This window comes from Zalophus californianus, chromosome 4, assembly GCF_009762305.2.
Source record: "Zalophus californianus isolate mZalCal1 chromosome 4, mZalCal1.pri.v2, whole genome shotgun sequence".
Taxonomy (NCBI): domain Eukaryota; kingdom Metazoa; phylum Chordata; class Mammalia; order Carnivora; family Otariidae; genus Zalophus; species Zalophus californianus.
This window is the reverse complement of record NC_045598.1, coordinates 24452965-24480636: the sequence shown is the minus strand read 5'-3', so window position 1 is coordinate 24480636 and position 27672 is coordinate 24452965. Positions and strand designations below refer to the sequence as shown.

Here is a 27672-nt window from a genome sequence, read left to right as displayed (position 1 = left end):
AGTAAATAGTGGTGATGTCATGCAGGCAAGATGGCGGAAGGGTGAGCCCGTCATCCAGCTCTCGGGCGTTGGGGCCTGAATTCTCCCAGGGTTGGGGTGCTGGGCCAGGGTCCCCGTGGGGAACAGGAGGCCAGCCTGGGAGTGGACGGAGCTGAAAGGGCGGGGCGGAGTCTCAGTGTGAAGGGTGGGGAAGCGGTCTGCCAAGTGTCAGCCCGCGGACCACGTCTCTGGGAGAAACTGAGACCCGATCATGCGCGGGCAAGAGTCGCACCGCAGGGCCGCCAGATATGTCTGTCTTCACAGGGAGGACGTGGGCTGGTGGCGGAGCTGGCTGCAGCAGAGCTACCAGGCAGTCAAGGAGAAGGTAAGCCGGGCCGGCGCCCTTCCTCCGCCAGGGTCTCGCGCCGCCTCATGCAAGCAGGTCCGAGCGGCCCCGCCCGACCAGTGTGGGCGCTGGGCCTCAGAGATGAGGCCCACCCGGGCCCTGCGGTTATCCGCTGTTGGTCTCAGGGAGGACTGACCCCCGACTCCGACCAATGTGACGCTAGCCACGGTGAAATATAGATTGTTTTAAAGGCCGGAGCGGCCCTTTTGTAGGAATCCATAGGAAGAGCAGTTTATTCCAGCGCAGGAAATTCACAGCTTCGTAGAAGAGAGAACCTTTGATCTAGGCCTTGAAGAAGAATTCTGCAATAGAAACTTATTACTATAGTCATTCAAATACTAGAATGCCACAGCTAGCACTCTCTGACAGGTCCTGAGGGTACAGATGCTATCGTGGGCCTCACAAAGCTCACAGTCTAGTGAGGAGGCAGCAATTCCTGTGGGGTGAGTGAGCCTTGGCTCTGCCAATGGACAAGGCTGTCGTGTGTTTCTGTTCCACTCCATACTAGTTTGTCAAAACCAGCCCAAGTGAATTGTGGAGGAAAAGTTAATTACTGTTTACTTCAAGAAATTGGGGCAAGTCCTGCTTCAGGGCAGACTCCAGGAGGCTTCTGATCTTGGTTAAATCAGTCCTCTATTCTAGGAGCATTTTAATACCTCCTTTAGCCTGCAGGCTCCCGTTCAGCCCTCTCAGCTACAGCCTAGCAAATCTGAGAATATGCCCTGAGTTGTTTATGTTGTTGATGAGGACTAAGAGAATTTCACACTGAGGTTTAATTGAAAAGACTTCAAAGGACCTCAGCTGTTGAGCGATCTCCTGGAAGGAGAGTCTGACATGCATTCAGCAAGTATTGGACGAGGACCTCCTGTGTGTGTTTCCCTCAAGGCTGGTCCTACCATAACTCATGAAAAATAGATAGTTGGTTAGCTTTCCATCTTCGTTCTTGGGGAGCTCCCTGTTTGAAGCAAGGTTGTGGGTGTTGTTTCTGCCTTTGACAGTTCCCCATTCAGAAAGAGGGGACTTAAATTTCCCTCTCAGCTAGTTACCGTTATATGAACTTGGACAAGTTATTTAACCTCTCTAGGCCTCAGTTCCTCATCTGCAAGATGGGAGTACTAATAACACCTACCTGATAGTACTGTTGTGAGGATTAAGTAATAATGTGTGTAAAGCACCAGGAACAATACTTAGCACACTGTAAGTAGCATATAAGCATCAGTTATTTTATTAAGTGCTGAGGAGGGTGCTGGGGAAACCTCTTAAACACCAGCAGTCCATTTTTACTTCCATTTTTCCCTTGGTCTTTCAGTGTTTTCCTGGCCTTGCCCTTGCCCTTTCCCCCTTGCCTTCCCATCCCAGCTCCATCTAGACTACTCAGTTCCCAGGACCCTCGATTCCCTTGCACCCCTTAGCATACATTGCCCTAGAGACTACAGTTCTGAGATGGTGCTGTACTCTCTCTTCCTCTGCTCCTTACCTCCTCCTACAGTGTATATGCGTGTTTGCATTTACCCACAGACACTGATAAAGAAAGTCATTGCTCCTTGGTCCAACCACAAATTCCCCAAGCTTATTTAGGCCTGAACACTCCCCCTCTCCCCAGCAAGCTTTTTCAGTCTCTGATTTGCTTTTCTTCCCCGTATCTTCTGAAACTTTCCCCAAACCTAACTCATCCCTCAAGTGCTCTGTTCAGCTACTTCCTCTTTTACCTCTAGGAGACACCCCTCCTACTTTTTTATATTTGAGGTCAACAACATGATCTCTCGTAACTCCCTCCCCATCCCTGCGGCCTTCACGTGTAAGCTAATCTGTAAACACACTCAGCTTCACCTACCACTTGCCAAATCCATCGGGTGGTTTTCAGCTCTTATCTTGCTGGTCCTTTCGGCTACATTTGATACTAGTGATCACTCCGTCTTTCTTGCAACTCTACTCCTTTGGCTTTGTGGCATGCTTCTCTCAATTCTCCACACCTCCAGGCTTTTCTTTCCTGACTGTTTCATGACTTTCCCTTCCTGCCCCTTAAAGGTGTGGTATTTGAGGGGTCTTGTCCTCAGTTTACTGCTCTGTTGCCTCTACAAACTCTTCCTGGGTGACCTCCTCCATTTTCCTGATAGTATGATTTCTGGTCCTTTTCTCTGAGCTTTATTGTTTGAGAATCGCTCCTGCTGGACAACTGTCCCAGATAGCCCACTGTCATCACACATGCTACATGACCAAAATCACTGTCATCATCTTCTTTCTAAGCCTTCTCCCCCTTCCACATTTTCTGTCTTGAGTTGGCAGCACTGCATCTACCCCGTCACCTAGGTTAGCAGCCAGTGGCTCTTCCTTGACTCTCTCTTGCCCTCGCTCAACACATCTATTTAATCCCTAAATCTACCTTTGTCGCCTAATATTTCTCGAATCAGTCCCATCCTTTCATCCAGCCCAGCACTATCCTTATTCATATTCTTTTATTTTCTTTTCTGAACTATTACAGCAGCGTCCTGACTGGTTCTCCTCTGTCTTCTAATCTTGTCACTTTTGGACCTATCCATGGCACTCCAGGCCAGGCACTGGAGTGACCTACAAAAAATGCAGATGTCATCATGTCCCACCTCCTTCAAACTCTTGGTGGCTCCTCGTCACCCACAGGGCCGACCAGCCCACCATAGTTGCCCTTGGGAGCCTCTCCAGCTTTCTTCCCAACTACTTCTGCTTTACCTTGAATGTTCATTAGGACTGAAATGCTCAGAGGCCTCAGTAAACCCTGTGTCCTGCAGTGCCCCGGCTTCCTTTACTGACTCCTGCTCATTCTTTTAGGTGCTCAGTCCAGGCTTCCCTTCACCGAGTCTTTCCAACTTCCTGATAAAACACTGATCACCACTCTGCTCTTGTACACTGACACTGTTATGTGAGCATTTTGCCGGGTAGACGATGACCTTCTTGAGAGCAGGCACCATGTCGGTTCATTCTGGTCCCCTCAGAGCTCACAGTCTAGTGAGGCAGACAGCCATTCATCACATCACCATGGCAGTGGTTATATAATTAAAATTTGCCCTGGTACATGTAAATTTAACAAGCAAACTTTCTTTGAGCACCTACTCTATGCCAGGTTCTATGCCACATCCTGGGAAAACATCAGTGAGCAAAAAACACAGGCTCTATGTTCACAGAACTCCGTTTATCCAGGAGGCTAGATATTGAACGGGCAATCATAAGCCTATAGCATGACAGGGGCGCCTGGGTGGCTCAGTCGTTAAGTGTCTGCCTTCGGCTCAGGTCATGATCCCAGGGTCCTGGGATTGAGCCCCCTATCGGGCTCCCTGCTCCACGGGAAGCCTGCTTCTCCCTCTCCCACTCCCCCTGCTTGTGTTCCCTCTCTCACTATGTCTGTCTCTGTCAAATAAGTAAATAAAATCTTAAAAAAAAAAAAAATAAGCCTACAGCATGACAAATGTTAGAGAACATGCAGGTGCCCTGGGAAGCAGGGAACCAAGCTAATCTGAGGTGGCATCAGGGAAGCTTCTCTAGGGAAGTGACATTTAAGCATAGACCTGAAGAAAGAACCAGAGTTAACCAGGTGAGGGGGTTCATTCATTGTGTTTGTTCACTTGTGTGTTTCAAAGAGTTAAAATCGTGTGTTCAGACACCCTGAAGGTAGGGAGGATGCTAGAGCATTGGAGAAACTTGTGGAAAGCCAGCTAGAGCTCAGGGAGGGACACAGTGGTAGGGGCTGAGAGTCTGCCAGAGGTGAGATGAGATGGGCTTTGGAAGTGAAGGTAAAGATTTTATCCTTGCTCATAGGATACTGTGTAAGCACTGAAGAATGTAAAGCAGGGGCAATCTGGTCTGCTCTGACCTCTCTGACTTGTGAAGCTCCCAGCGGTGGCACAGGGATAGTGTAGTAGAGGTCTCTGATGCACCCTCTAAGGAGTCCATTTGAAAGAGCAGGTTGGCCTAGACCAAGGTGATGGCAGAGTGGACAGAGCACATTAATAAATGACCCCTCCGCCCCAATTAAGGAGCCCCGAGTCTGAAATGGAGACATGATTCCCACTCCCACAGAAGCTTCTGGCCGGTAGACGACACTGCCCCACTCAGAGACATCTCAGGCTGATGAAAACTAGGCAGGCCAATAGACGACACTGTCCCATTCAGAGACGTCCCAGGCTGATGAAAACTAAGCAGGCCCTTCCCCAAAGAAGAACCCCTTCCCCAAAGAAGAACCCTCAAAATGCTAACACACACACAAACACACACACACACTGCAGCTGATTATCCCATGTGTAAAATGAGAAGGCATGCCAGGGCGAACACAGAGGTAGTCTGGGAAGGTACCCCAGAGTGGGTAAGGGTGAAACAAAGCAGGGCAAGACTCAGACCAGAGCTGAGGGCCTGCTGTCTCATGCCATCTGAGCAGCCGCAGGTCAGTCCAACAGAAGCAAATCTCCATTGTGCTCTACGGATAAATAGAATCCTGGAGTGATAGAACCAAGAACCCCTCAGAGAGAATCCAGTCCAGTATTTCTCGCAACATCCCCTTTGTTGAATGTAAAAATCACACACCTTTTTACTGGTATTAAATTGTCAAGAATCACTCATAACTGCTTTCTAAACTAATGCGACATGTTCATTAAACTTTTCAGACAAATAATTTCACATACTGCCTCATTTCAACTGAATCTCCCTGTAACAACAACAACAAAAAACTAAAAGTAGAAACACTTCCCTTTGATAAAAAAAACACACACCTTTTCTTCATGTTATTTGAAATTTGAAACAAACGTCATGACTTAAAGCAACGCATCAGACTCTGTTTTGTTCCCAGACGACATGTGCCCCCTTCCCCAGCCTGCTCTTGAACCACTGACTTGGGCCACCTCCCTCATCTTACAGAAAACCGAGACTAGGTGAGAATTACCTGTGGCCACAGAGCTTCTGAGTGCCAGGGCTGAGGGCCGTCCCCATTCTCAGAACGGCAGGAAGCCCCTCTGTACGCTGCTATTTGGTAATCCCAGGTCAGGGACTCGGGACAAGCAAGCATTGTTTCTGTGCCTAGACTTCGCGCATCACCTGAGTTTTCCATGTGTCTGTCTGGGCCGGAAGAAGTCCAGGGAACAGGAACAAAGGGTAGTGGAGCCAGCTGGCTCTGTCATCCCTCTCTTGTCTTCCATAGTCCTCCGAAGCCTTGGAGTTCATGAAGCGAGACCTGACAGAGTTCACCCAGGTGGTGCAGCATGACACGGCCTGCACCATTGCGGCCACAGCCAGCGTAGTCAAGGAGAAGCTAGCTGTGAGTACTGCCTCTCCCCTCTGAGTGACTGTCCCTCACAGCCTGACCTGCCCTGGGCCCCTGGTGGGGACGCCCCAGCCTATCTACTGTTAAGGGACTGTTTCTCCCCAGAGGCTCCCACTTTGAAAGAATTGTGTCTGTCGGGCAAACAAGCTACATAGAATTAGTATTAATAGGCTTTCCCATTTCTGTGTTGTTTTAGCAAATGCTTTCCTGTTAGCAAAGTCATTCATTGTAGACAATTTAGAAAATACATGTAAGTAAAAGAAAAAGAAAGACCTAGAGACACCCATAATTCCATCTCCCAGAGAGAATGACTGTTGATATTTGGGGTTATGTTTCTTATGTCCACTTTCTTTTTGAAAACTGGAATCAATGAATATCATGTCTTGTAACCTACTTTCTGACTTAATCATTGCAAACCTCGCTCTCCAGCATCATAAATGTCCTGTTATTTTGTTCTGTACGTTCAACCAGTTCCTAGTTTCCTATTGCATTTTTTTCCTGGTACTATAAACAGAGCCACAGTGAACATTCCGATTGCTAAATCTTTGCCCTTCATATTTTCTTTATAATAAAATACTGGAAAGGATCATAGGATGAGTACAGTTTTAGGCCTTTTAATGTTTATTGCAAAACTACCCTCCAGAAAGGTTGTGCCAACTTATATTCTTACTGTCCCTGTTTTTATTAACCAAAGATATGTAGCCGAATCTTCTTGTGAGATAGGAGTTAGATTCTAAAGTTAGTGTGAAAGTGAAGGTTGTGTATGGTTAGCTATCCCTGCAAATCTCAAGCTTCTGATGAAGTATAATATACAGGTTTTGTTTGAACAGTTTCTCCTCTAGTATTGGGACAATTGCACTTCCTTCATTTGAGCACCAGCTGAACCAATTGCCTTGTGACTAGAGGCCATGTTATGAGAAACATGTTTTGGAGTTCTTTCAACCAACCTTATTTGGTTGACTCTTCTTGTAAGATACTGTCTGCCTGCTAGTCACAGCTGCTGACGAGCATGGATGACAAGGAGTAACCCTGCTGATCTGCTAGAGTCCAGCCAGTAGCACAGGTGCCACTCGTTTCTTCCATTTATTCATTCCTTTTCTTCATTCATGGATTGTATTTCTGTGCTAGCATGTGCCAGCACTCTGCAAAATGCCTGGATAGCCTCATCAGGAGTAAATATTATGGTTTCCATGAGGTTTAGAGCCTGGCCCTATCAGCATCCCATCTCTGCTTTGCTTCAAGGCCAGTCTGACCAGTGTGGCTCAAGCTCCGTGTCCCACTTGCCCCTTCTAGATGATCCATACATTGGCCCTCAGCTGGTCCCAGGTTTGTCTCTGGGCAGGAATATCTGTTCTTATCCTGCCCGTATTTCCCCAACCTTTCGTACAAAATGTTCTACTTCCTGAACGATGATGATGAAATTGTAATATTACAATACTGCTGTTTGGTATATGCCAGGCATTGTACATGCCTTACCTTTTATTTGTCACAGCAGCCCTCTGAAGGAAGTCTGTTTACCCGCATTTTACAGATCATGAAACTGACTCAGAGAGGTTTAGGTCTCCAAAACTAGGACCTTTCCCACCACTCTACCTGTGGGTCCTCTCCCCCACTGAGTGTGTATGACATGCATCCTCTCCTGCCAGTTTTTGGTTTTTTTTTAAGATTTTATTTATTTCTTTGACAGAGGTAGAGAGCACAAATAGGCAGAGTGGCAAGCAGAGGGAGAGGGAGAAGCAGGCTCTCCACTGAGCCGGGAGCCAGACGTGGGGCTCGATCACAGGACCCCGGGATCATGACCTGAGCTGAAGGCAGCCGCTTAACCGACTGAGCCACCCAGGCGTCCCCTCTCCTGCCAGTTTTTGATCAGCCTGACTGGTCTTGAAATTTTTTTTTTTTAAGATTTTTTTATTTATTTGACAGAGACACAGCAAGAGAGGGAACACAAGCAGGGGGAGTGGGAGAGGGAGAAGCAGGCTTCCCGCGGAGCAGAGAGCCCGATATGGGGCTCGATCCCAGGACCCTGGGATCATGACCTGAGCTGAAGGCAGACGCTTAACGACTGAGCCACCCAGGCGCCCCTGGTCTTGAAATTTTTATGAAATAGCCAGTCAGAGAGTTCTGCTCTGACTTATCCAGGCGTACGGGGGCCCTGTTCCACACCCCCATCTGGTGTTCGGGAGAACCCTGGCTACCTCTGTCCTTCTCCAACCCCAGAGATAGGGTGAGAGGCTGTGAGCACCTCCCTGGTCCCCACTCATAGAGCACACTTTTGCCCCTGATGCTTCACCCCTCAGTACGCCATCCCCTAGATTGCAGCCTGCTCCTGGGCCACCTGTTTCCTCTGCCCGCTTCTCTCTGCAGACTGAAGGCTCCTCGGGGGCAACAGAGAAAATGAAGAAGGGGTTATCTGACTTCCTAGGCGTGATCTCCGACACCTTTGCTCCCTCACCGGACAAAACCATAGACTGCGATGTCATCACCCTGATGGGCACACCCTCTGGCACAGCTGAGCCCTATGATGGCACCAAGGTATTCATTAGCAGCCTCCCCTGCAGGTGCCTAATAGTACTGGGTTCTAGCTTCCTGTGTGCACTCAAAAAGCAATACATGTTCAGGCCAGAAAATAAATACATGTATATAACTAAATTGGAAAATACTGGTAAGCAAGAAGGTAATGATTCTTAAATCCATAATCCCATCCCTCAGAGAGAACCACTGATTTCTCGTTGGTTTCTAACCTGTCATTTCTTTTTGTTTACTAGCATTGGTAAAGATAGTTTGGATTTTTTCTTTTTAACCAAAAAGGCACTTTATACATGTAATTTTGTAACCTGCTGAAAAAAATATATAAAAAATATTAGCATCTTTCTTAATCATCATCATTTTAATGTCTTTAAATTCTTGCAAGTGAAAGTAGCATCATTATTCAGTCATTTCCCTAGCGTTGCACATTTGGATTCCCTTCAGCTTTCAGCCATAATAAGGAATGCTGTACGGGCATGATACTCTCAGCATTGGGGTGAAGGTTGATTTCTAGTGGGAATAAATGCATGGGGGGAGGATGTCTTCAAAGAACCTAGATCAACAACAGTGACAGGATATTTCTTAAACATTTTATCTCCTCAGCATTACTTCTTATGGTTAATGGGGTATTTTCTCCTAAATTCACAGTGTGATGTCACAGCAGTTTGGCCTTAGTAGCATTTTACCACATTGAGTTTCCATTCCAAACATAATGATTTTTCAAGCATTATCTTTCAGCACTAATATTAATACCACCACTTAGTGACCATTTGAGTGGACGTGTGAAATTTCTTAAATTGTAGGATTTTAAATTATAACAGCAGTGAATCACAAAGCCCCTTGCTGAAGTTCTGATTTATCCAGCCAGCCCTTGCTTCACATAATACTGAGGAAGGAAGGTGAGGTTTTCTGTTTGTCACTCCTGTGGCCTTAACGGGAACACAGCAGATAATTCATCTGGCAGACTGGCTGTGAAATTAAGAAATTCTTGGGGCACCTGAGTAGCTCAGTCAGTTAAGCATCTGCCTTTGGCTGAGGTCATGATCCCAGGGTCCTGGGATCAAACCCTGCATCGGGCTCCCTGCTCGGTGGGGAGTCTGCTTCTCCCTCTGCCTCTGCCCCTCCCCACCGCTTGTGCTGTGTCTCTCTCAAATAAATAAATAAAATCTTTTTTTTTCTTAAAGATTTTATTTATTTATTTGACAGAGAGAGACACAGGGAGGGAACACAAGTGGGGGGGGTGGAGAGGGAGAAGCAGGCTTCCCGTGGAGCAGGGAGCCCAACTCAGGGCTCAGTCCCAGGACTCTGGGATCATGACCTGAGCCGAAGGCAGATGCTTAACTGACTGAGCCACCCAGGCGCCCCTAAATAAAATCTTTTAAAAAAAGAAAAAAAATTAAATTCTTGATGAATGGTTTTAATTTGGGGGAGCTACCTCAAAATTTGCCCATAAATTTGGACTTTATTAATGTATTTGAACTAACATTTTTCAAGTTTCACATAGTTCAAAAGCATTTTATACATACAATTTTGTAGTTTGCTTACACTGTATTTTCTTAGTTCCCAAGGTAGAATACTAGGGGAAAGACCATTTTTCTGGAAGCCCCAATTTTGCACTCCTAGCCCAGTGCTCCACTCTCTAGCCATAGGGTGACCTGACAAGTGCCCTGTGGGTCTGGCAGCCAGCAGGAGAGAAGCTGGGTTGAGGTTTACTTCCTATGGTACTAAATGTATAGGGGAGGGACATCTTCAAAGCACCTAAATTAACAACAATGGTAGGGTATGCTGTCAGAAAGGAGATGTTTTCTCCACCTAGCACTCCAGAATTTCTGTTCTTTGTTTCTTACAGGCTCGCCTCTATAGCCTGCAGTCAGACCCGGCAACCTACTGCAATGAACCAGATGGTGAGGGGGTAGCTGTGAGGGGGCAGGCTTTAGGGGGTCTGGGATGAGCACCCTTGTTGTCTCTGATAGCATTGGCCTGGCACCCCCTGTGTGGCGGGACCAGAGTGGGGCTAGAGTGCACCTTACGTGTGGTAGGATGGGTTGTCAGTCCCTTTTCCTCCGTGAACCTGGACTGTGTTCATCCCGGTCTGCAGAGACTTTGCTCCACTCTCTCAGCCTCCACTCAGGCCCCATCCCAACCCTGCTGCCTGCCTGCCTTCTCTTGGGTGTTTGTTTGCCAAGCCCCTGCCATGCAGCAGGCCCCAGGCTGGGAACTGGAACTCCGAAATGAGTCAAACCGTCACCCCAGTCCAGACTTCCGGGAATGTGCTGTTAGGAAAGAGAAACGGGAAACTGAGGACAAAGCAACGAGAGTAGGGACGGAGTGCTGCTTCCCCAGACGGGAACCCGGAAGGGAAGCACCTGGCCCAACCTGGGGAACCTAGGAGGTGACACTCAGATTGAGGTTTTAAGGATGAATTAGAAGTAAACTAATTTGGGGCACCTGGCTGACTCAGTCAGTGGAGCATGCGACTCTTGATCTCAGGGTGCTGAGTTCAAGGCCCACATTGGGCATGGAGCCTACTTAAAAAAGAAAAAAGAAGTAAACTAATTTTACTTTTAGCAGTGGGGGAAGGGCGTTCAAGCGTGGCAACAGGACATTTGAAGCTTCTGCACTGGGGAAGGCTGAAGAGGGGCATGTGAGGGAAGGAGGCAGTGAGAATTTCCAGTGGGGGCCAGGTGGGGGCCAGATCGGAAGGGCTTTGGGGGCCAGACTAAGCAGTTTGAATTTTGTTCTAAATGCCGCAAGCGGTTCTTAACCTTGTTTTAGTCACAAAGGTCTTTAAAAATCTGTTGATAGTGACAAACCCTCTGTCCACAAAATTTTATAATGCAGTAGGGGAATTCTTTGACACTCTGAAGCCCATCCTTGGATCCTAGCTTAAAAAGCCCTCCCTAAGGGGCGTGGGGGGATGGGTTAGCCTGGTGATGGGTATTAAAGAGGGCACGTTCTCCATGGAGCACTGAGTGTTATACGCAAACAATGAATCATGGAACACTACATCAAAAACTAATGATGTGTTGTATGGTGACTAACATAACAATAAGAAAAAGCCCTCCCTAGGGGTACCTGGATGGCTCAGTCGGTTGAGCCTCCTACTCTTGGTTTTGGCTCAGGGTTGTGAGATCAGGGTCCTGAGATCAAAGACTCAAAGAGGAGTCTGCTTATCCCTCTCCCTCCCTCTAGTCCCTCCCCCGCCTTGCTCACTCGCTCACGATCTCTTTCTCTCTAAAATAAATAAATCTTAAAAAAAAAAAAAAAAAGCCCTCCCTAGAGGGGTACCTGCCTGCCTTAGTCAGTGGAGCATGCAACTCTTGTTCTCAGGGTCATGAGTTTCAGCCCCATGTCGGGCATACGAGTTTACTTAATAAAAAAGTAATAATAATAAAATAAAAATAAATTAATCTCCCTAGAGAACTACTGACGGGTTTTGAGGCCTAGGTGAGTAGATTTTGCATTTTTTTTAAAAGATTTTATTTATTTATTTGAGAGAGAGAGAATGAGATATAGAAAGCACGAGAGGGAAGAGGGTCAGAGGGAGAAGCAGACTCCCTGCTGAGCAGGAAGCCCGAAGCCCGATGTGGGACTCGATCCCGGGACTCCAGGATCGTGACCTGAGCCGAAGGCAGTCACTTAACCAACTGAGCCACCCAGGCGCCCCGATTTTGCATTTTATAGAAGAATCATCAAGCGTGGTTGTAAAGGGTAAAATAGAGAAGATGGGCAGACTGTGCAGGAGGCTTGGTAGGAATCCCCACATCAGAGGTAAGGCCAGAACCTAGGGAGTGGCAGGTGGAATGAAGAGGGCAGTGTGCATACAGAAGACACTGAGGAAGTAGAATTCAGAGTAATCGATAGAGGAGGAGGCCAGGAGGGCACCCAGGGCTCTGGTGGACAACTAGGTGGGACAGCTTGGGAGGGAAGAACATGAGCACACACAGGGTTTGCTGCACTTGAGCAGGAAGAAGTGTCCAGAGGACACCTGGGCCCCTGGATCTGGAGCCCAGAAGGGTAGCTGGGGCTGCAAAGACCGACTGAAGAGTTGTCGGGGGAGGGAGAGGTGGTAACTTGTGGCTTAGTGGAGCTTATCTTAGGAGATGAAAGAGAATGAGAAGAGAGAAGGAAAGGAAAAGAGGAACCCACTGAAGACTCACAAGGAACAACTGGAAAGGTGGGAGGAAAATCACAAAAGCCCGAGAAGCCAGGAGAGAAGAGGGCGTTCACAAGGACAAGTGGCTCCCAGGATCAGAAGATGGATTGGTCACATGAGGGAGGGCAGAGAAGTAGCCTTTAGACTGGAAACATGGGGCCCCTGGAGACCTGAGAAGAGCGGTTTCAGAGAGGAGGGGGCTCAGTAGCCAAGTGTAGTGGGCTAAAAAGCAAGCAGGCATGTGAGAACATGCAGACGGCAGCCCATTCTAGAGATCACTTTCCGGTGCCTTGCCGTGGTACCAGTGAGGCCTACCTACCCCATCACCCTTCCTGAACCCCCACCTTTGGCCAAATGGCTTTGAAAAAAACCTTAAGCTTTCCTCACTGTCCTTGTCCACACTTAGGTGTGTTTTCTGTAGGCCCAGTGTTCTCTCTCCAGACCTAGGAAATTGACCATCAGTGTCTGTCCCTCTGCAGGGCCCCCGGAATTGTTTGATGCCTGGCTTTCCCAGTTCTGCCTAGAGGAGAAGAAGGGGGAGATCGCAGAGCTCCTTGCAGGCAGCCCCTCCATCCGGGCACTCTATACCAAGATGGTGAGGTCCCAAAGGGCAGGACCTCACCCAGCTTCGGTTTCAGGTGTCGGGAGGTTGGAGGGACATATCTAGAGTCCTTGCAGAGTCATCTGGCCCAGAGAGCAGTCGGAGACCCTCTAGAGCCAGACCAGCCAGGTCCTGAGCCAAGAATCCACATGGGTAAAGCGGTTTGCCAGGTTTCTGGCAGTCATGTGAGAAATGGAAGGGCCAGCAAGGCCTGATGGGAATTCTGTTCTCCCTCCTTGGCCAAGCTGGGCCAGGAACGTGGGTCTGGGGGTGGAGGGTGTAAGTGCTCTGAGAAAAACTGCTCAGCCACTTAACCACATCTGAAATCCAGGGCAGCTGGGGGCAGGCTGATAAGGCTGGGGACACAGACCCTAAACAACCACTCCCAAAGTCTCATCTCCACTGTCCCCTCCCTCCAGGTCCCAGCAGCTGTTTCCCATTCAGAATTCTGGCATCGGTATTTCTATAAAGTCCATCAACTAGAGCAGGTATGCTGGCCTGGCCTGGGGAGGTCCTCCACTCAGCCCTTGGGGAAGTAGGCTGGATTTTGTTGAGGGAAGAAGGGGCATAGGGTACCAAGAGCTCTGGGATCAGGGCCAGGGTCTGGGAAGAGCTTGCCCTGACTGCTTCTGGCCATCTTTTCCCCCCACACTCAGGAGCAGGCCCGGAGGGATGCCCTGAAGCAACGGGCAGAACAGAGCATCTCTGAAGAGCCTGGCTGGGAGGAGGAAGAAGGTAAGAGATAGTGAGAGGTGATGGCCAAGTAATAGGTCCTGTTGTGCCTCTGGGGACCGTCTGGCCTTCTCTTGAGCACTGGAGAGACCTGGCACCCAGGGAAGTATAGGGCATGTATACCGTGTCTGTACATGCTGAGGATAGGCTGAACTAACAAGGAAACGTTTGCCTGGGCTGGTGGAATTCCTGGTTTAGGTACAGAAATCACGTGTGTCAGGAGCGGCAGATTCCCCAGCCAGCCCATGGACCAGCCCCTTCAGAGTCACCTGGGTTGCTTATTGGAATTCCAGGTTCCCTTCCCCCCATTCTAAATGAGACTCTTCGGGGATGTGGCCAAACTTGTTTTTTGCTTCACACCCAGCACAGGAGCCCAACGTGGGGCTTGAACTCGTGACCCCGAGATCAAGACCTGAGCTGAGAAAAAAAAAAAAAAGCTGAGCTGAGAGTCAAGACGCTTAACCAGCTGGGCCACCCAGGCACCCCCAAACTTGTATTTTTAACAAGCTCCCCTGGTAAAGTTCATGGCTTAGCCAGGTTTGAGAACTGTTGGCTTAAGGTGGTAGCTGCGCATCCTCTGTCTGGTAGCTTGGCTTAGGATAGTATGTTAGAGCCACCTGCATGCCATTAACACATTTATTGTTTTCTTTATTACTTTCTTTATTAAGGAAAGTTAAGTGTCTTATCCAAGATCATACACTGAGAATGTAGCAGAGCCTGCCCTAAACCCAGAACTGATTCACTGTCAAATCTTAACTTTCTAACCTATAATACCATCTTGGGCTGTGTCGCCAGAAGCTGAGTGTCCGCCAGACATATGCTAGGCCTCGTGGGTAGGAGAGACTTTGACCGACAGGGGTTATCTGCGGATGAACCATGATGGGGAGAGGGTGAGGAAACTGGCACCCTTTAGTCTTGACCAGAGTAAGCTCTGGCAGGAACCTGAGGTCTGTCTTCAGAGAGCTCCAAGGTTGTCTTGGGGCTGACCAGGGCACATAGCCCTCTTTTCTCTTCTCTCTCGATAGAGGAGCTTGTGAGCATTTCACCCACATCTCCAAAAGAGGCAAAGGTTCCTGTGGCCAAAACTTGCCCATCCCTTGAAGGAGGACCTGGCCCCCTGAGCCCCTGTGAAGAGAATCCGGTGCCTCCAGCTGAGCCTCCTGCAGAGGTGACTCCGTCAGAGAGCAGCGAGAGCGTTTCCGTCGTAACACAGATTGCCAAACCTGCCACTGCAGCTGAGGCACCGGTGCCGCCCAAGGACCTGTCCCAAAAGCTTCTCGAAGCATCTTTGGAGGAACAGGGCCTGACTGTAGATGTGGGTGAGACTGGACCCCCGCCCCCAGCTCCGTTCAAGCCCCAGCCCCCTGCTGGCCGCCCCAGCGGCCCGGAGCCCAGGCCTCCAGCCAGAGTAGAGACTCTGAGGGAGGAGGTACTCACAGACTTACGGGTGTTTGAGCTGAACTCGGACAGTGGGAAGTCTACACCCTCTAACAATGGAAAGAAAGGTAAGTCAAGGCCACAGCCCAGTGGGGGGGGAGGGGCAGGCGAGCGCTGCTACCCCAAAGGCAGACTTGTGTCCTCATTCCTTGGGAGGGTCCCAGCAGCAGTTGTCTTTCATTTGTGATCCTGATGGTGATGACAGCTGCTATCTATTAAGTAGTTGTTACCATATTTCATCCATTTAAAGTGTACCTGTTTGTATTTTTTTTTAAGATTTTATTCATTTGAGAGACAGAGAGCACAAGCAGAGGGAGAGGCAGAGGGAGAGGGAGAAGCAGATTCCCCACTGAGCAGGGAGCCCCACATGGGGTTCGATCCCAGGACGCTGGGATCATGACCTGAGTGGAAGGCAGACGCTTAACCATCTGAGCCACCCAGGTGCCCCAAAATGTACCTGCTTTCTGAAATAAGGGTGCATCTTAACAATCGTTGGGGTCTTAGGTTCGATAAAATAAGGTTTGTGCCAGGTTAGTGTGTTATATTGCACTTCGTTTCTCATTACATCTCACAGCCCAGTGAGGTCAGTATTATTGTCCACTTTTATAGGTGAAGAAAGTGAAGCTCAGAAATGTTAACTAACTTGCTCAGATTCACATGACCAGGAAGTAGCAGGCCCAGATTCAGACCCGGGTCTCTCGGACTCGGAGCCCATGTGCTTAGCTACCACACTGTGCCAGTTTCCATGCATTTGGACGATGCAGTCTTATGCTGGGTTGGAAATCCCGGTGGCATTGATTGATGACAGAGGTCTTCTCCCTTGGGTGACCTCAGAAAAGTCATTTAGCTTTCCTAAGCTTACTGCATTATTACGAGTATGAAACATATAAACAACACTTCCGTACAGTTGAAAAAAGAATAAATGAATACTCATGAACTTGTTGTGACCCAGCTTAAATAATAAAGCTTAGTTTCTTATCTGTATAATGGAATTTTAGACTGGAGACTGACTTCTTGTCAAAGGGGAACCTCTCTAATTCCTGGAATTAAAGGACAATGATAGCTCTGGTGTTGACTTTTTTGCCACATCCAGAATACCTCTTCAGAGATAGCCGATTGTCAGCAAGGCCTCTACACACACACACACACACACACACACACACACACACACACACACAGCCGATTGTCAGCAAGGCCTACACACACACACACACACACACACACAGCCGATTGTCAGCAAGGCCTACACACACACACACACACACACACACACACACACAGCCGATTGTCAGCAAGCCCTCTACACACACACACACACACACACACACACACAGCTGATTGTCAGCAAGGCCTACACACACACACACACACAGCCGATTGTCAGCAAGGCCTACACACACACACACACAGCCGATTGTCAGCAAGCCCTCTACACACACACACACACACACACACACAGCCGATTGTCAGCAAGCCCTCTACACACACACACACACACACACACACACACACACACACACAGCCGATTGTCAGCAAGGCCTACACACACACACACAGCCGATTGTCAGCAAGCCCTCTACACACACACACACACACACAGCCGATTGTCAGCAAGGCCGACACACACACACACACACACACACACAGCCGATTGTCAGCAAGGCCGACACACACACACACACACACACACACACACACACAAAATCTCTGCTAAACACACAGTACCAGTCAGCCACAAAACTTGCCCAGCAGGTGAGCCCACGCCTATTGGTGCAGTGAGAGACTGGTTTGCTGCAATGGGAGGGAAGCTGGCCCCACCCCAACCCTTCCCTGCTCCCTGCTGGAAACGGTAGGGTTTCCAATTTCCAACACAATGCTTCCCTTCTGGCTCTGATTCAGTGAGGTCATCCATTGAGCTCCTACCCGCTCTTTATGAGGCACTGAGGAGGGAGGGGCAAAAGCAGCAGGCTTTATGATGAAGCGGGAAGCAGTATGGGACAGGCGTGGTGCCGGAGAAATTCAGAGAAAGAAGGAACCTTGGGGCACCGGCGGTTGTTTGACCAAGGAGACAGGCGTTGTAGAGGAGAGGTGGAGAGTTTGGGGCAGGTGTGGGGGACTGGTAGTCCTGGCTGAGGGGCCTACCAAGTCCCGATAGCAGAGGCCACGGGGCACACGGGGCGGGGGTGAAAGCCCACTTTGTTGTATTACCTCCCAGGAGAGGGAGGAACAAGAAGGGTGGATGGGTTAGCTCAGAAGTAGAACTTAGGAGCTTAGCCTTAAGCCGAACTTGGAAAGTTGGACTTGGTGCCATAAAGCAGCAGGGCATGCTGGCTCACATTATATGCCTGACCGGTACTGAGAGCTTTACGTGTAGAGGATGAGGGCTCAGGCTCTGGGGTTCAGACAGTTCTGGGTTCAAATCCCAACCTTGCTCCTAAGCCATGTGACTTCTCTAAGCCCCATTTATTCCTCTATAAATTGGGGGTAACTTTCATGATAGGTCCTCAGGGAAGAAATCTGAGTAGAGCCCTGCTTTGGGGAAATGATAACAAGGAACCATCTCTGAGCACTTTCTATATGTCTGTATAGCTCTGCGCTAAGCACTGGATATGCATATCATTCAGTCTTCACAGAAGCCCAAGAGATCTAGGTAATTTCCCCCATTTTTTTACTTACTGGAAGGAAACGGAGATCAAGCACTCACCCACTAAGTATTTAGAAAAGTGTAAAATAGTACTTTAGGAAGGTGAAGAGTAGGTGATGGACCCAAAAGGCGGTGGGGGGTTGCTGGCCTGGTGGTACGAAGGGCCGTTTGAGGTAGTGGTTGTGGGGAAATTGGGCCATGGGAGAGTGGGATCAGAAAAATGAGTGGTGGGTTGAAATGGGACAAAATGAGATTAGGGGAAGCTGCAGCACGAGCTCTTCATCACTCTGCCCTCCTGCCTCTGACACACTCGGGGGAGGGGATGCAGGGGGGCTGGGGAGTCGCTGCAGAAGACCCACCAGAAGCAGTTGTCACTTAGGGGAAGCCAGGGTCTTGGACTAGGGGGGCATAGTGCAAACAGAGTAGAGAGAGTGAATCTTAAAAGAATGAAGGCTTGGAGACAGTGACTCCTTTTCCCTCTTATGTCCATATCCTTAGATGACATAGAAGAGCTTGGTCCCTGCATGCAGCAGAGTTTCCTGGGGTGGCCTCACCAAGGTCCTGGGGCAGTTACTGTCTTTGCAGAGCTGCTTCCCACCTGCACTTTGTCCCAAGATCCATGTAATCTAAGAGACTGGACTTACCCTGCTCAGGTTCCCTCAGCAGGAAGGGGGAGGAGAGACGGGGACAGGCCTGTGGTCTGCGGAACTAGAAGAAGCCCTTGGGCTCAAGGCCCTCCTTCCCCAGTGACTGACCTGGGAGTGGCTTTTGCCTCCCATTTCTTCTCTGGGAAAATAGAGTTGTAGTTAAACAGAATAAAATGAGCTGAATGACAGCACTGGGAGGTTAGTAATCACCTGAAAACTCCCCTTTCTTAAAACAACAGTAAAACTCCATGAAAGCTTAAAATTGTTTTGGCCTAAATCCGTTCTCTGCCGTGCGCACAGTGTCAGGGAGCTCTTAGTACTCTTGTCGTGTGACAGGACAGGAAGGGAGAGGAGGCACATGGGAAAGAAAGCCCCGATTCTCATCTCTGCCCCTCGAAGCCTTCATCACTCGAAGCCTTCATCTCGTCCTCTGTAAATTGGGACTGTTAATACCCACCTCAGAGGGTGGATGTGAAGTGCCTCAACTGTAAGCTGATACTCTGTTTTCCACCCCTGGAAGGGCTGCCCTCGAATTTAAAGGCTGAAAAGGAGAGTTTCACATTCCTGAAGGGCAACTTGAGGTCAGGGAAAGCTGCCACGGCCACAGCCCCAGCTCTGAGATGAGGAATAGCCAGGAGTTCAGCTTCTAACCCACAGGAAGCCTGCACTGACAGATAGCCAGGTGTGTGCCACCAGAGTGTCCCGAAGGCCTAGGGAGACTTGGACATGGCGCGTGAAGAACTGGGTCTCGGTCGCCGTTCTGCCCTGGCCAGTCGTGGGGCCACACTCAAAATGACTTACCTCGGAGACAGTGCCACTAACGGCCCTGTCTGTTAAATTCCCACTGTGTGTACATGCACATGCACTTCACATTGACACCTCTATTCTTAACACTGTTGTATCTCAGAACTGCAGGCCCAGGCCTACAAGGAATCACCCAGGTACCTATTTATAATGCAGAATTCTGGGTCACTACCTGGACCTGCGGAAGCTGAATGAGGGGGGTGAGGAGACAGGATCTGCATTATAGTCTGTGCATGCAGTTCTCTACAAAGAGGGTGGTTTTATCCTTATTTTATAAATAGACTGAAGCCCAAAATAACTTACCCAAGACTACACAATAGATAAAAAAGTAGGGATTCTACCCAGGTCTTCTTGGCTCCAGAGACCATGCATGATCCTTTTTTTTTTTTTTTTTTAAAGATTTTATTTATTTGACAGAGACACAGCGAGAGAGGGAATACAAGCAGGGGGAGTGGGAGAGGAGAAGCAAGCTTCCTGCTGAGCAGGGAGCCCGACGTGGGGTTCCATCCCAGGACCCTGGGCTCATGACCTGAGCCGAAGGCAGATAACGACTGAGCCACCCAGGCACTCCTGACCATGAATGATCTTACAAGGATGCTGGTGGCTAGCCAGGTGGCTAGGAAGGAGAACAGTGCAAGACCCCTTATAAGGAATGTAGGGGTGCTTGGGGGGGGTTAGTGTCAGAGCCTGAGTGCCTGGTGAGGAGCAAGCTGAGCAAGCAAAAACAAGGACATGTTTATAGGTCATGCCACTGAGAGATCAGGGACCTACTCTTTTTGAAGGTGCTTTTAATAGACAGGAAAAAAATACAAAGTAGTGTATGTTCACTTTGGGGGGAGAAAAAAAAAAGAATGGGAAAATTACCCGCTGACCTCATCACCTAAAGGTAACTATCGTTAGTATTTTTATGGGTATGTTATGCATCTTTTCTCTATATGTACCAGCATCTCAGCATATTTTTTTAAGAGAATCATACTGCATATACTTTTCTCCGCATGTACTTTTATAAAACTATTTTTGTCGTTTTCTTCTTAGTAATAACTTTTATGTATACATTTTTTATGTTGCCTATAAGAAGTCATGCCCAAATGTGAATATTTAGAGCAGTGATTGCCAAATTTAGCAGGCCTCAGAATCACCTAAAGCAGGGATTAGTAGGTTTTTTCTCTCTAGGGCCAGATCACAAATATTTCGGGCTGACACGACACCTTGGCTCTGCTGCTGTTGCAGGAAAGCCACCACCATGGGCATTATGGAAACAAATGGCAATGGCTATGCTCCAAAATTTCATTTCCCAAAGCAGGCAGTAAGCTGGATTTGGTCCCTGCGCTGTAGTCTGCCGACCCTGCTTTAGAAAAGGGTCCCATGTATATTCATTGAGCGCAAACTCTGTATTCAAGGCACTTGGCGAAAACAAAGATCCCTGCCCTCAGGGAGTGCACATTCCAGTACCTCTGTTAGAAATAAGCAAACTAAGTCTCATGATGTGATGAATTCGGAAGTTGATAAATACAGTGGACACAAAGAACAAGTAGAGCAGAGTGAGGGGAGTGGGCGGGTTTCAAGTATAAGAGGATGGTTTGGGGGGGCGCCTGAGTGGCTGGTTGAATATCCGGTTAAGCATCTGCCTTAGGCTCAGGTCATGGTCCTGGGGGTCCTGGGATCAAGCCCCTTATTGGGCTCCCTGCTCGGCGGGGAGCCTGCCTCTCCCTCTGCCCGCCCTGCTCATGCTCACTCACTCACTGTCTCAAAAAAAAAAAAAAAAAAAACTTAAAAATAAAGTAGGATAGTCGGGGTAGGGATGGTTTGTACAAGGGTGTGAAGGAGGCAAGGAAGTTGGCCTGTGGATGTCTGAGGAGAGAGTTAGGTATAAGGAACAGCCCATGCAAAGGCCCTAAGGCAGGATGTGTTTCAGGACTAGCAAGGTCAGTGAAGGTAGAGTGGAGTAGGTGAACAGGAAGAGGTTCATGGTTTATGTCTTCTGGAAGATGTCTGTGGCTTTGGGGAGCCTCTGGGGCAGAGTGCTTTCTCTACTACAGTAACTTCCTTTTTCTCACTTAATAGTTTTAGACTATTTTGCCACATGTATAAGTGTTCTGCAGCCTAACATTTAAAAGTCACATAATGTTCCATCATGTGACTACACCATTTATTTATTTTTTTAATTCCCTATCAGTGAACTCGCAAGTTGTTTTTTTAAATTTTTATCACTATAAACAGCACTACAGTGAACATCCTTTTGGCTAAATCTTTGACTGAATCCAGCGTTTTTCCTTAGAATAGATTCCTAAAAGTACAATCACTGAGTCAGAGTGACAACAGAATATTAAGACCTTTGTTGTATATTTGCCAGGCCCTTTTATTTATTTATTTTTAAGATTTTATTTATTCATTTGTCAGAGAGAACACACACAGAGGAAGCGGCAGGCAGAGAGAGAAGCAGGCTCCCCGCTGAGCAGGGAGCCCGATACAGAACTCGATCCCAGGACCCTGGGATCATGACCTGGGCCAAAGGCAGACACTTAACTGACTGAGCCACGCAGGCGTCCCTGCCAGGCCCTTTTAAAGAGCACCATCACCCCCAGCTACAAACTGTTCAGACATACCCCTTCCCACCTTTCACACTGTGGATCTTGGTCCCAGGCTCAAGCACGGACATCAGCGAGGACTGGGAAAAGGACTTCGACTTGGACATGACCGAAGAGGAAGTGCAGATGGCACTCTCCAAAGTGGATGCCTCTGGGGAGGTGAGTGGGCCTGGTTGGCTTCAGGGAAGCAAGCTCAATGATCCCAGTGTGTGAGGACTCTCCCCATCAGGCCCAACCGTCCCCTAAGGGTGGATCCCTGCTCCTCTCTGAGATGGCAGCTTCCAGAAGGGTGCTGGGGCCTCCCACTCAGGGCCCTGAACACTTCCCATCAGCAGGCTCTGCTTCCCCTCAGTTCCAGGGTAGACAGTGGGAGAGTTCCTGATATTAGCTCTGACTGAAAGTCACCTGAGGAACTGCTAAAAAAAAAATGTAGACTCCAAACCCTGCCCCACATCATGGTCCCCAGGGATGGTCCCGAACAGATTTCCTGGCCTTGGGGCAAAAGACAGTGTGATCTAGGGCAAGTCACTTAACCTGAGCTTCTGTTTCACCATCAAAAACCTAGAACTGGCCCTAGAAGCTTGTAAGCTGTGATAGACAATGCATGTAGATGTGTTAGGCGTCGTGCCTAGGACATGGGAGCAGGTGGTGAACATTACTGAAGCTGCCACAAAACCCATCCAGCTAGAAAGCTCAGAGGCCTTCCTACTCTTATGCTTCATTACCTGCCAAAGTCAAGAATGGGTCATTTTGAATGGAAGGCAGGGGAAAAGCTCTCACAATTACTAAGTGACAGAGGACTGAGGCTCCAGGCCAGATGTCTGATTCAAGTCTGTGCTGCTTCCACAGTCACACAAGAACTACATGATTCCTTCCATCTTGTAGCTTATGAACCTGCTATAAAGAGGTGAACAGTTGAGAGAGACAGGCAGGGCCTCGGTTTTCATATTGGAAAACTGAAGCCTGGGGAGAGGGAGAGAGCTACCCAAGAGTCTTTGGCTCCTGTGACCTCATTATGCCCAGGGCAGAGAAGGCCCCTGATCCCCTCTCATGTCCCAGGGGCTTGATGCCTCCTGTATTTCTGCGGCCCTCGGTAAAACCTGACAGCTGTATACCTAAGCAGCGTCATTCTACCACCTCCTACCACCTCGTACCCGGGATCAGCTGACAGCAGGCCAATAGAAAGTTCCCTGGGGAGACTTCAGCTGGGGGAGTAGGGTGCTGGAGCCCCTGAGGAAGATCCTGTGAGCACCCTCATGGCAGTGCCCCTCTCCAGTTCTCCTTCAGGGACTGACCGACGCGGTTCCTGGGGGCATCCAGTGTTGGCTGATGGAAGCATTTCCTTTGGGTCTGGAATGATCAGAGCAGCAGACCCACCCCTTAGGTGGAGGATAGCTCTGCTCCCCAGATACATTCCTTAAGACAGTGGTTCACTCTCACAGAGGGCAGGAGGGTATGGCCCAAGACAGGGCTGGGTGGGGTGGGGGAGGCTATCTGTAAATGGAGGCAGCAAGGGGAGGTTGGGTCTGGGCTTGACTCAGAGGAGTAAATATGTGTTTGTGCTCTCCATTATCCCCTCCTGTCTGCAGCTGGAAGATGTAGAATGGGAGGACTGGGAATGAGGGGAGCCAGAGCGTGCAGCTCCCCCGCCCACAGAACCTCCCACCCCCTCGCTCGTCTCAGCCCAGCCCTGGAAGACACTGACTGAGAATGTCCCCCCAATGGCCTCTGTCAACCAGAGCTCGGGTGCAGATTCTGGGTGGCTCCTTGCTGGTCCTTTGGGCCTCTGCTCACATCTGGGAAGGGGCTCACTAAATCCAAACCAGGAACTCTGACTTGTGCCAACCATAGGATGACTCAAGGGGGAGGAGACCTACCCCTCCTCACCAGAAGAGCCTACATTTCTCTGCTGAACACCCACTGTTCTTAGGGACTCTTGCTGGGAAGTCCCAAGGGATAATTCTAGCCCTTCTACCTGTGTAGACAGAAGCTAGGCACCAGTGTCTTGGAGGAAGCTGAGACAACACTCTGTCCACCCATAGGCAGGCAAGGAAGGCCATCCCACCTGTCCTTGGCTAGACAGGATGGCAAGCACATTCTGGTTTCTAGCCCAGTGAGTAAGAGGCATTCGTCTCTGGGAAACTTGCCTCTCTTGGGGATCTTCCCCTCCCAGGCATTTTCCATTCCCAGAAAGGTTCCTTGCGGTTCCGAATCTAGAGACCAAACCCTGAGTTCCCACCTCCTTCCTTCTGTCCAGCCCAGGCTGGTATGTCCCCAACGCCTCTCCCAGGGCTTCTTCATGTCGGACGCACCCAAGTCCTTAGCCCAGCTGTGCCACCTGCAAGAGTCTGCTCTTGCATTTCTTCCCCTCCCCAAGAAGGGAGGGGGTCACTTCAGGCCCTTCTGTGCATTGCCTGGTGGGATACCTTGTCCAACCAGCTACCCACCTCGACCCCCTGTAGCTTAGGACACAAGCCAGCTACCAGCGGTACAGAGCAGCGATCAAAGCCGAGTACTTACAACTCTGGTAAGCCCAACTTCTCCACCTCAGCCCTTCTGCGGCTTGAAGGGGTAATGCTGGGGGTGAACTTCTTGAGACTCTCATCAGGCTTCTGCAAAAGCTCTTCTTCCTGAAGACTGACCCAGTCTTTGTGGCTCTCACCCTTCACTCTGGTAAAGCTGTTCCTCTCTTGGGGGAATGAGGGGCTGCAGGAATTCCTGGAGACCCTGGTGCTTCATGATGCTGCTCTGGTGATTCTGGTACATAATCTGGTGTATTTACCAATGATTCTAAAGGGATTGTGGTCAGGTCTGCCAAGAGAGTGGTGGTCCCTTCCACTTCAAACCTTCAGTGGGGGGGTGGGATGGAAAGAATGTTGAATCTTTTTTTTTTTTGACGGGATGGGGTTTTTCTCTTTGTAATTATTTCTTTAGTTTAATTAACCTTTTGGTTGTTTGTGCAATATTATATATTTTAAATTATAATGCATCTCCCCAGAGTATTTTGTAGCCAGGAAAAGAAAAAAGGGAAAAAAAAAAAGATTCTAACAGCTGTTAGTTTTGTAATTAAAAAAAGAAAGAAAAAGAACTTTGTTCTGAACCTTTTCCAGACTTGCCATTAACAGCATTAAAGAGATTCAACAGAAGCTGGAAGTCTGGGGGTCTATTCTTGTCCCCAACAGCAGCTGCCCTGGAGGCAGGGCAGGACGGACACAGTGTGCAGGCTGGCTTCCTGCGTGGAGCCTGGGGAAGGGGCAGGGGCAGGCAGGGAGGGGTGGTCTGGGTCTCAAGGAAGTCCTCTGTCCTCACCTCAGACTCAGCTTAGACTCTGGGGTGAGGCAGGGACCGGGCCCCCAGCAGGCCTCTCACCAAGACAAGGAGTCTCTGCATTCCCAGCACTTCTGCTTTTATTTGGAAAGGAAGTTGCAACAGTGGTGGTTCCAGTTGCTCTTGGTCACTTTTCCCCTCTCCTCCCCCAGTGTGTGTATGATTCTGGGGTCTGTTTTTTTTTTTTTTTTTTTCCATTAATCTGAGTTAAACACCTGTGTGAAAATCACTTGTTAGCTGTAATAAAAGGGAAGTCTGAACGAGGCCCTCTGGTTGCATGAAGATCTTTAAAGGGAAAGAGAAGTAAGGCTTGGGGAGGGTGTAGGTAAGTTTTAGGATAGAAGTAAACTTCAAGTGTAAAATATATATCACCATCTTAGAAGCGGGTTTTTGGGTTTGCTTTCTTCCCCTGCTTTATTGGGGAGGACTTGCCATTGCTTTTATCAAGTGCTTGCTAGCCATGGATGCCAACTAACTTCTTCGATTGAAGGCCGGAGGATCGTATCTGGTTCCAGGAGCCGCCTGAGCAGGTCCTGGCACTCGGCCGAGATGCCCAGATGAGCGGGGAAGGACACCCCCTTCTGCTGCTGCCACAGCATCTTGGGGATGTCTGTGTCGTCAAAAGGTAGGCTGGCACAGAGCATGACGTACAGGACGACGCCCATGCTCCAGACGTCCCCCTTCTTGCTATCGTGGGGGACACCCTGCAGCACCTCGGGGGCGGCGTAGGCTGTGCTGCCGCAGAAGGTCTGGCTCAGCTCTCGGCGTGACTTGGGCAACACCTTAGCGAAGCCAAAGTCAGTCAGCTTCAGGTTGAATCCCTGCAACAAGGCGTTCTCACATTTGAGGTCCCGGTGGGCCACACCACAGCCATGGCAGTAGCGGATGGCCTCGACCATCTGACGGAAGAGGGCCTTGGCCCGGTTCTCGGGCAGCGGCCCCCCATTCAGCACACAGTCAAAGACATCCCCTCCTTCAGCCAGTTCCATCACCAGGTAGATTTTCCCGTCGGCAGACTCCAGCATCTCATACACCCGGATGATGTTCTTGTGGTCCAGGGTACGGACAATCTGGAGCTCCCGAGGCAGGAATCTCTGGATAAATTCTGAGGAAACAAGGGGAAAAGACAGGGGGTATCAAGTCCAGAAAGGCATAACTCTTAACTCCTGCCTCCCGCCTTCCAGCTTCTGTCTGCCCACCGTGTCTGGGTCTGGTGCCTTGGTTCCCATTAAGTCTTAAATGTCTAGCTGCTTGGACATTGCAAAGAATGCTCACTGCTATTATGTTTGTAGTTAATTTATTATTCAAAGGAATGACTCCCTGCCACCCTCAGGGACTGCTGTGGGCAACCTGTGAGGCCATGGATATCAAAGTGCTTTGGGGATTTTTTTAGACAAAACCACTGAATCTCAGTTATGAGACCTGATTTGCCCACAGCATGGTGAGCCAACTCCTCACACCCCTGCCTCCTGACCCACAGTTCTTCCCTTGAGCCCTGTCTTTTTCCCACTTCTGCCTGCCTTGGCAGCAGCTCCTACCCTCTGCCAGCCTAGGCCATGGCCTCTCTGCCCATCTCCGTCCCCCTCCTGGAACAAGGAAGGCCCAGCAGGCTGGGGTTGTGCCTCTGAGGCCCTTTACCTCCTGCCACTTTAATCTTGGGTTTTAGAGGTGCGAGGTTCCTGGACTCCCAGCATCCTTCTGTTTCCCCCCCATCACCCCCCACGACCTGCCCCAGAGCCACAAACTCTCTTGCACTCCTTGGTTCCAGACTAAAGGGGAGGAGGGGATGATCCTTCCCACTGGAGGAAGTGCCCACCCTCAACCAGTCCTCCCTTCTTCCAAAGGGGCCCCAGCTCACCTTCTGGCCCTCCCATCTTGTCTATAATTTTAATTGCCACTTTTCTTTGGTGTTTTTTGGAAAATGCTTCTTTGACTTTTGAGTAGGTCCCTTCCCCAATGGTCTTGCCCAGCTGGTACCCATTGGAGAGCAGAAAGTCCTCCATGCTGTCTAGCGCCTCCTTCCTATCACCCTCTCAGCTCATGCTGCCTCTGTGAGGCAGCTCTACTCCACCATCGCCCTTGGCCTGCTCCTTTTCCCCCCAAGGACTTCATGCGCAGCCGCCCCCAGCGCTAGAACATTCTCCGTCTGGACACAGCAGCCACGGGTGGTGGGGAGGGAGAGGGCCAGACATTTTAAAAACTCCGGCCCAATTGTGATGTAAATGCTGTGTGACCCTTGGCCAAAATTGTCAGTGCCCTTACCTGCCCTCACCATCACCACCACCAAACCCAGCACGAGTTAAGTCACCGCCGCGCCCCCGTCCCCCAGCCAGGCAGGGAGTCGCAGCCCGCTCCGGGGCGTCCGCGCGCCGCCCGGGATCACGGGCTCCTTTTCGTGGACGCCGCCTCCTGTGCCCCATCGGGCTGCCGGCGGGGGGGTTCTGCCCGGCCCGGTACCGAGGCGCCATGGCCGGAGCCTTCCGGACCCGTCTCGCGGCCGCGCGGAGTGCCGGGCGGCCCGACACGGCGAGGGGGGAGTTC

General features: G+C 49.7%; 2 protein-coding genes across 6 annotated transcripts; one reads left to right on the top strand and one right to left on the bottom strand.

Annotated features, from left to right (window-relative positions):
- On the top strand, window positions 1–25726 carry BSDC1 (BSD domain containing 1). Of its 4 annotated transcripts, none has more exons than XM_027605252.1 (11): window positions 1–41; window positions 304–364; window positions 5547–5663; window positions 8034–8201; window positions 10045–10099; window positions 12831–12946; window positions 13372–13440; window positions 13609–13687; window positions 14788–15189; window positions 21860–21963; window positions 25622–25726. In XM_027605252.1, exons 1-11 carry the CDS (start codon window positions 31–33, stop codon window positions 25655–25657), a joined length of 1218 nt encoding a protein of 405 aa, XP_027461053.1. In that variant the 5' UTR covers window positions 1–30; the 3' UTR covers window positions 25658–25726. The 4 variants fall into 4 exon arrangements, with proteins under 4 accessions (XP_027461053.1, XP_027461039.1, XP_027461045.1 ...); XM_027605238.1 differs by having other exon boundaries at window positions 14710–15189; XM_027605244.1 differs by lacking the exon at window positions 25622–25726 and adding an exon at window positions 23394–24950 and having other exon boundaries at window positions 14710–15189.
- TSSK3 (testis specific serine kinase 3) lies at window positions 24773–27532 on the bottom strand. 2 transcript variants are annotated; one of them, XM_027605268.2, is made up of 2 exons: window positions 27394–27532; window positions 24773–26236 (listed from the first exon to the last, which is right to left on the bottom strand). In XM_027605268.2, the coding sequence occupies exons 1-2, from the start codon at window positions 27404–27406 to the stop codon at window positions 25575–25577; spliced, it is 675 nt and encodes a 224-aa protein (XP_027461069.1). In that variant the 5' UTR covers window positions 27407–27532; the 3' UTR covers window positions 24773–25574. The 2 variants fall into 2 exon arrangements, with proteins under 2 accessions (XP_027461069.1, XP_027461062.1); XM_027605261.2 differs by lacking the exon at window positions 27394–27532 and adding an exon at window positions 26990–27359.
- Window positions 27533–27672: the final 140 nt, after the last annotated feature.

What these genes read in the sequence shown, in the direction of transcription:
- BSDC1 (XM_027605232.2), top strand. An exon ending in ACCAGGCAGTCAAGGAGAAG is followed by an intron (nt 365 to 5,546) that starts GTAAGCCGGGCC and finishes TGTCTTCCATAG; the next exon opens with TCCTCCGAAGCCTTGGAGTT. An exon ending in CTCTAACAATGGAAAGAAAG is followed by an intron (nt 15,190 to 21,859) that starts GTAAGTCAAGGC and finishes TCTTGGTCCCAG; the next exon opens with GCTCAAGCACGGACATCAGC.
- TSSK3 (XM_027605261.2), bottom strand. Translation starts at nt 27,134, where the DNA reads ATGGAGGACTTTCTGCTCTCCAATGGGTACCAGCTGGGCAAGACCATT. An exon ending in CAAGATGGGAGGGCCAGAAG is followed by an intron (nt 26,237 to 26,989) that starts GTGAGCTGGGGC and finishes TTGTTTCCTCAG; the next exon opens with AATTTATCCAGAGATTCCTG.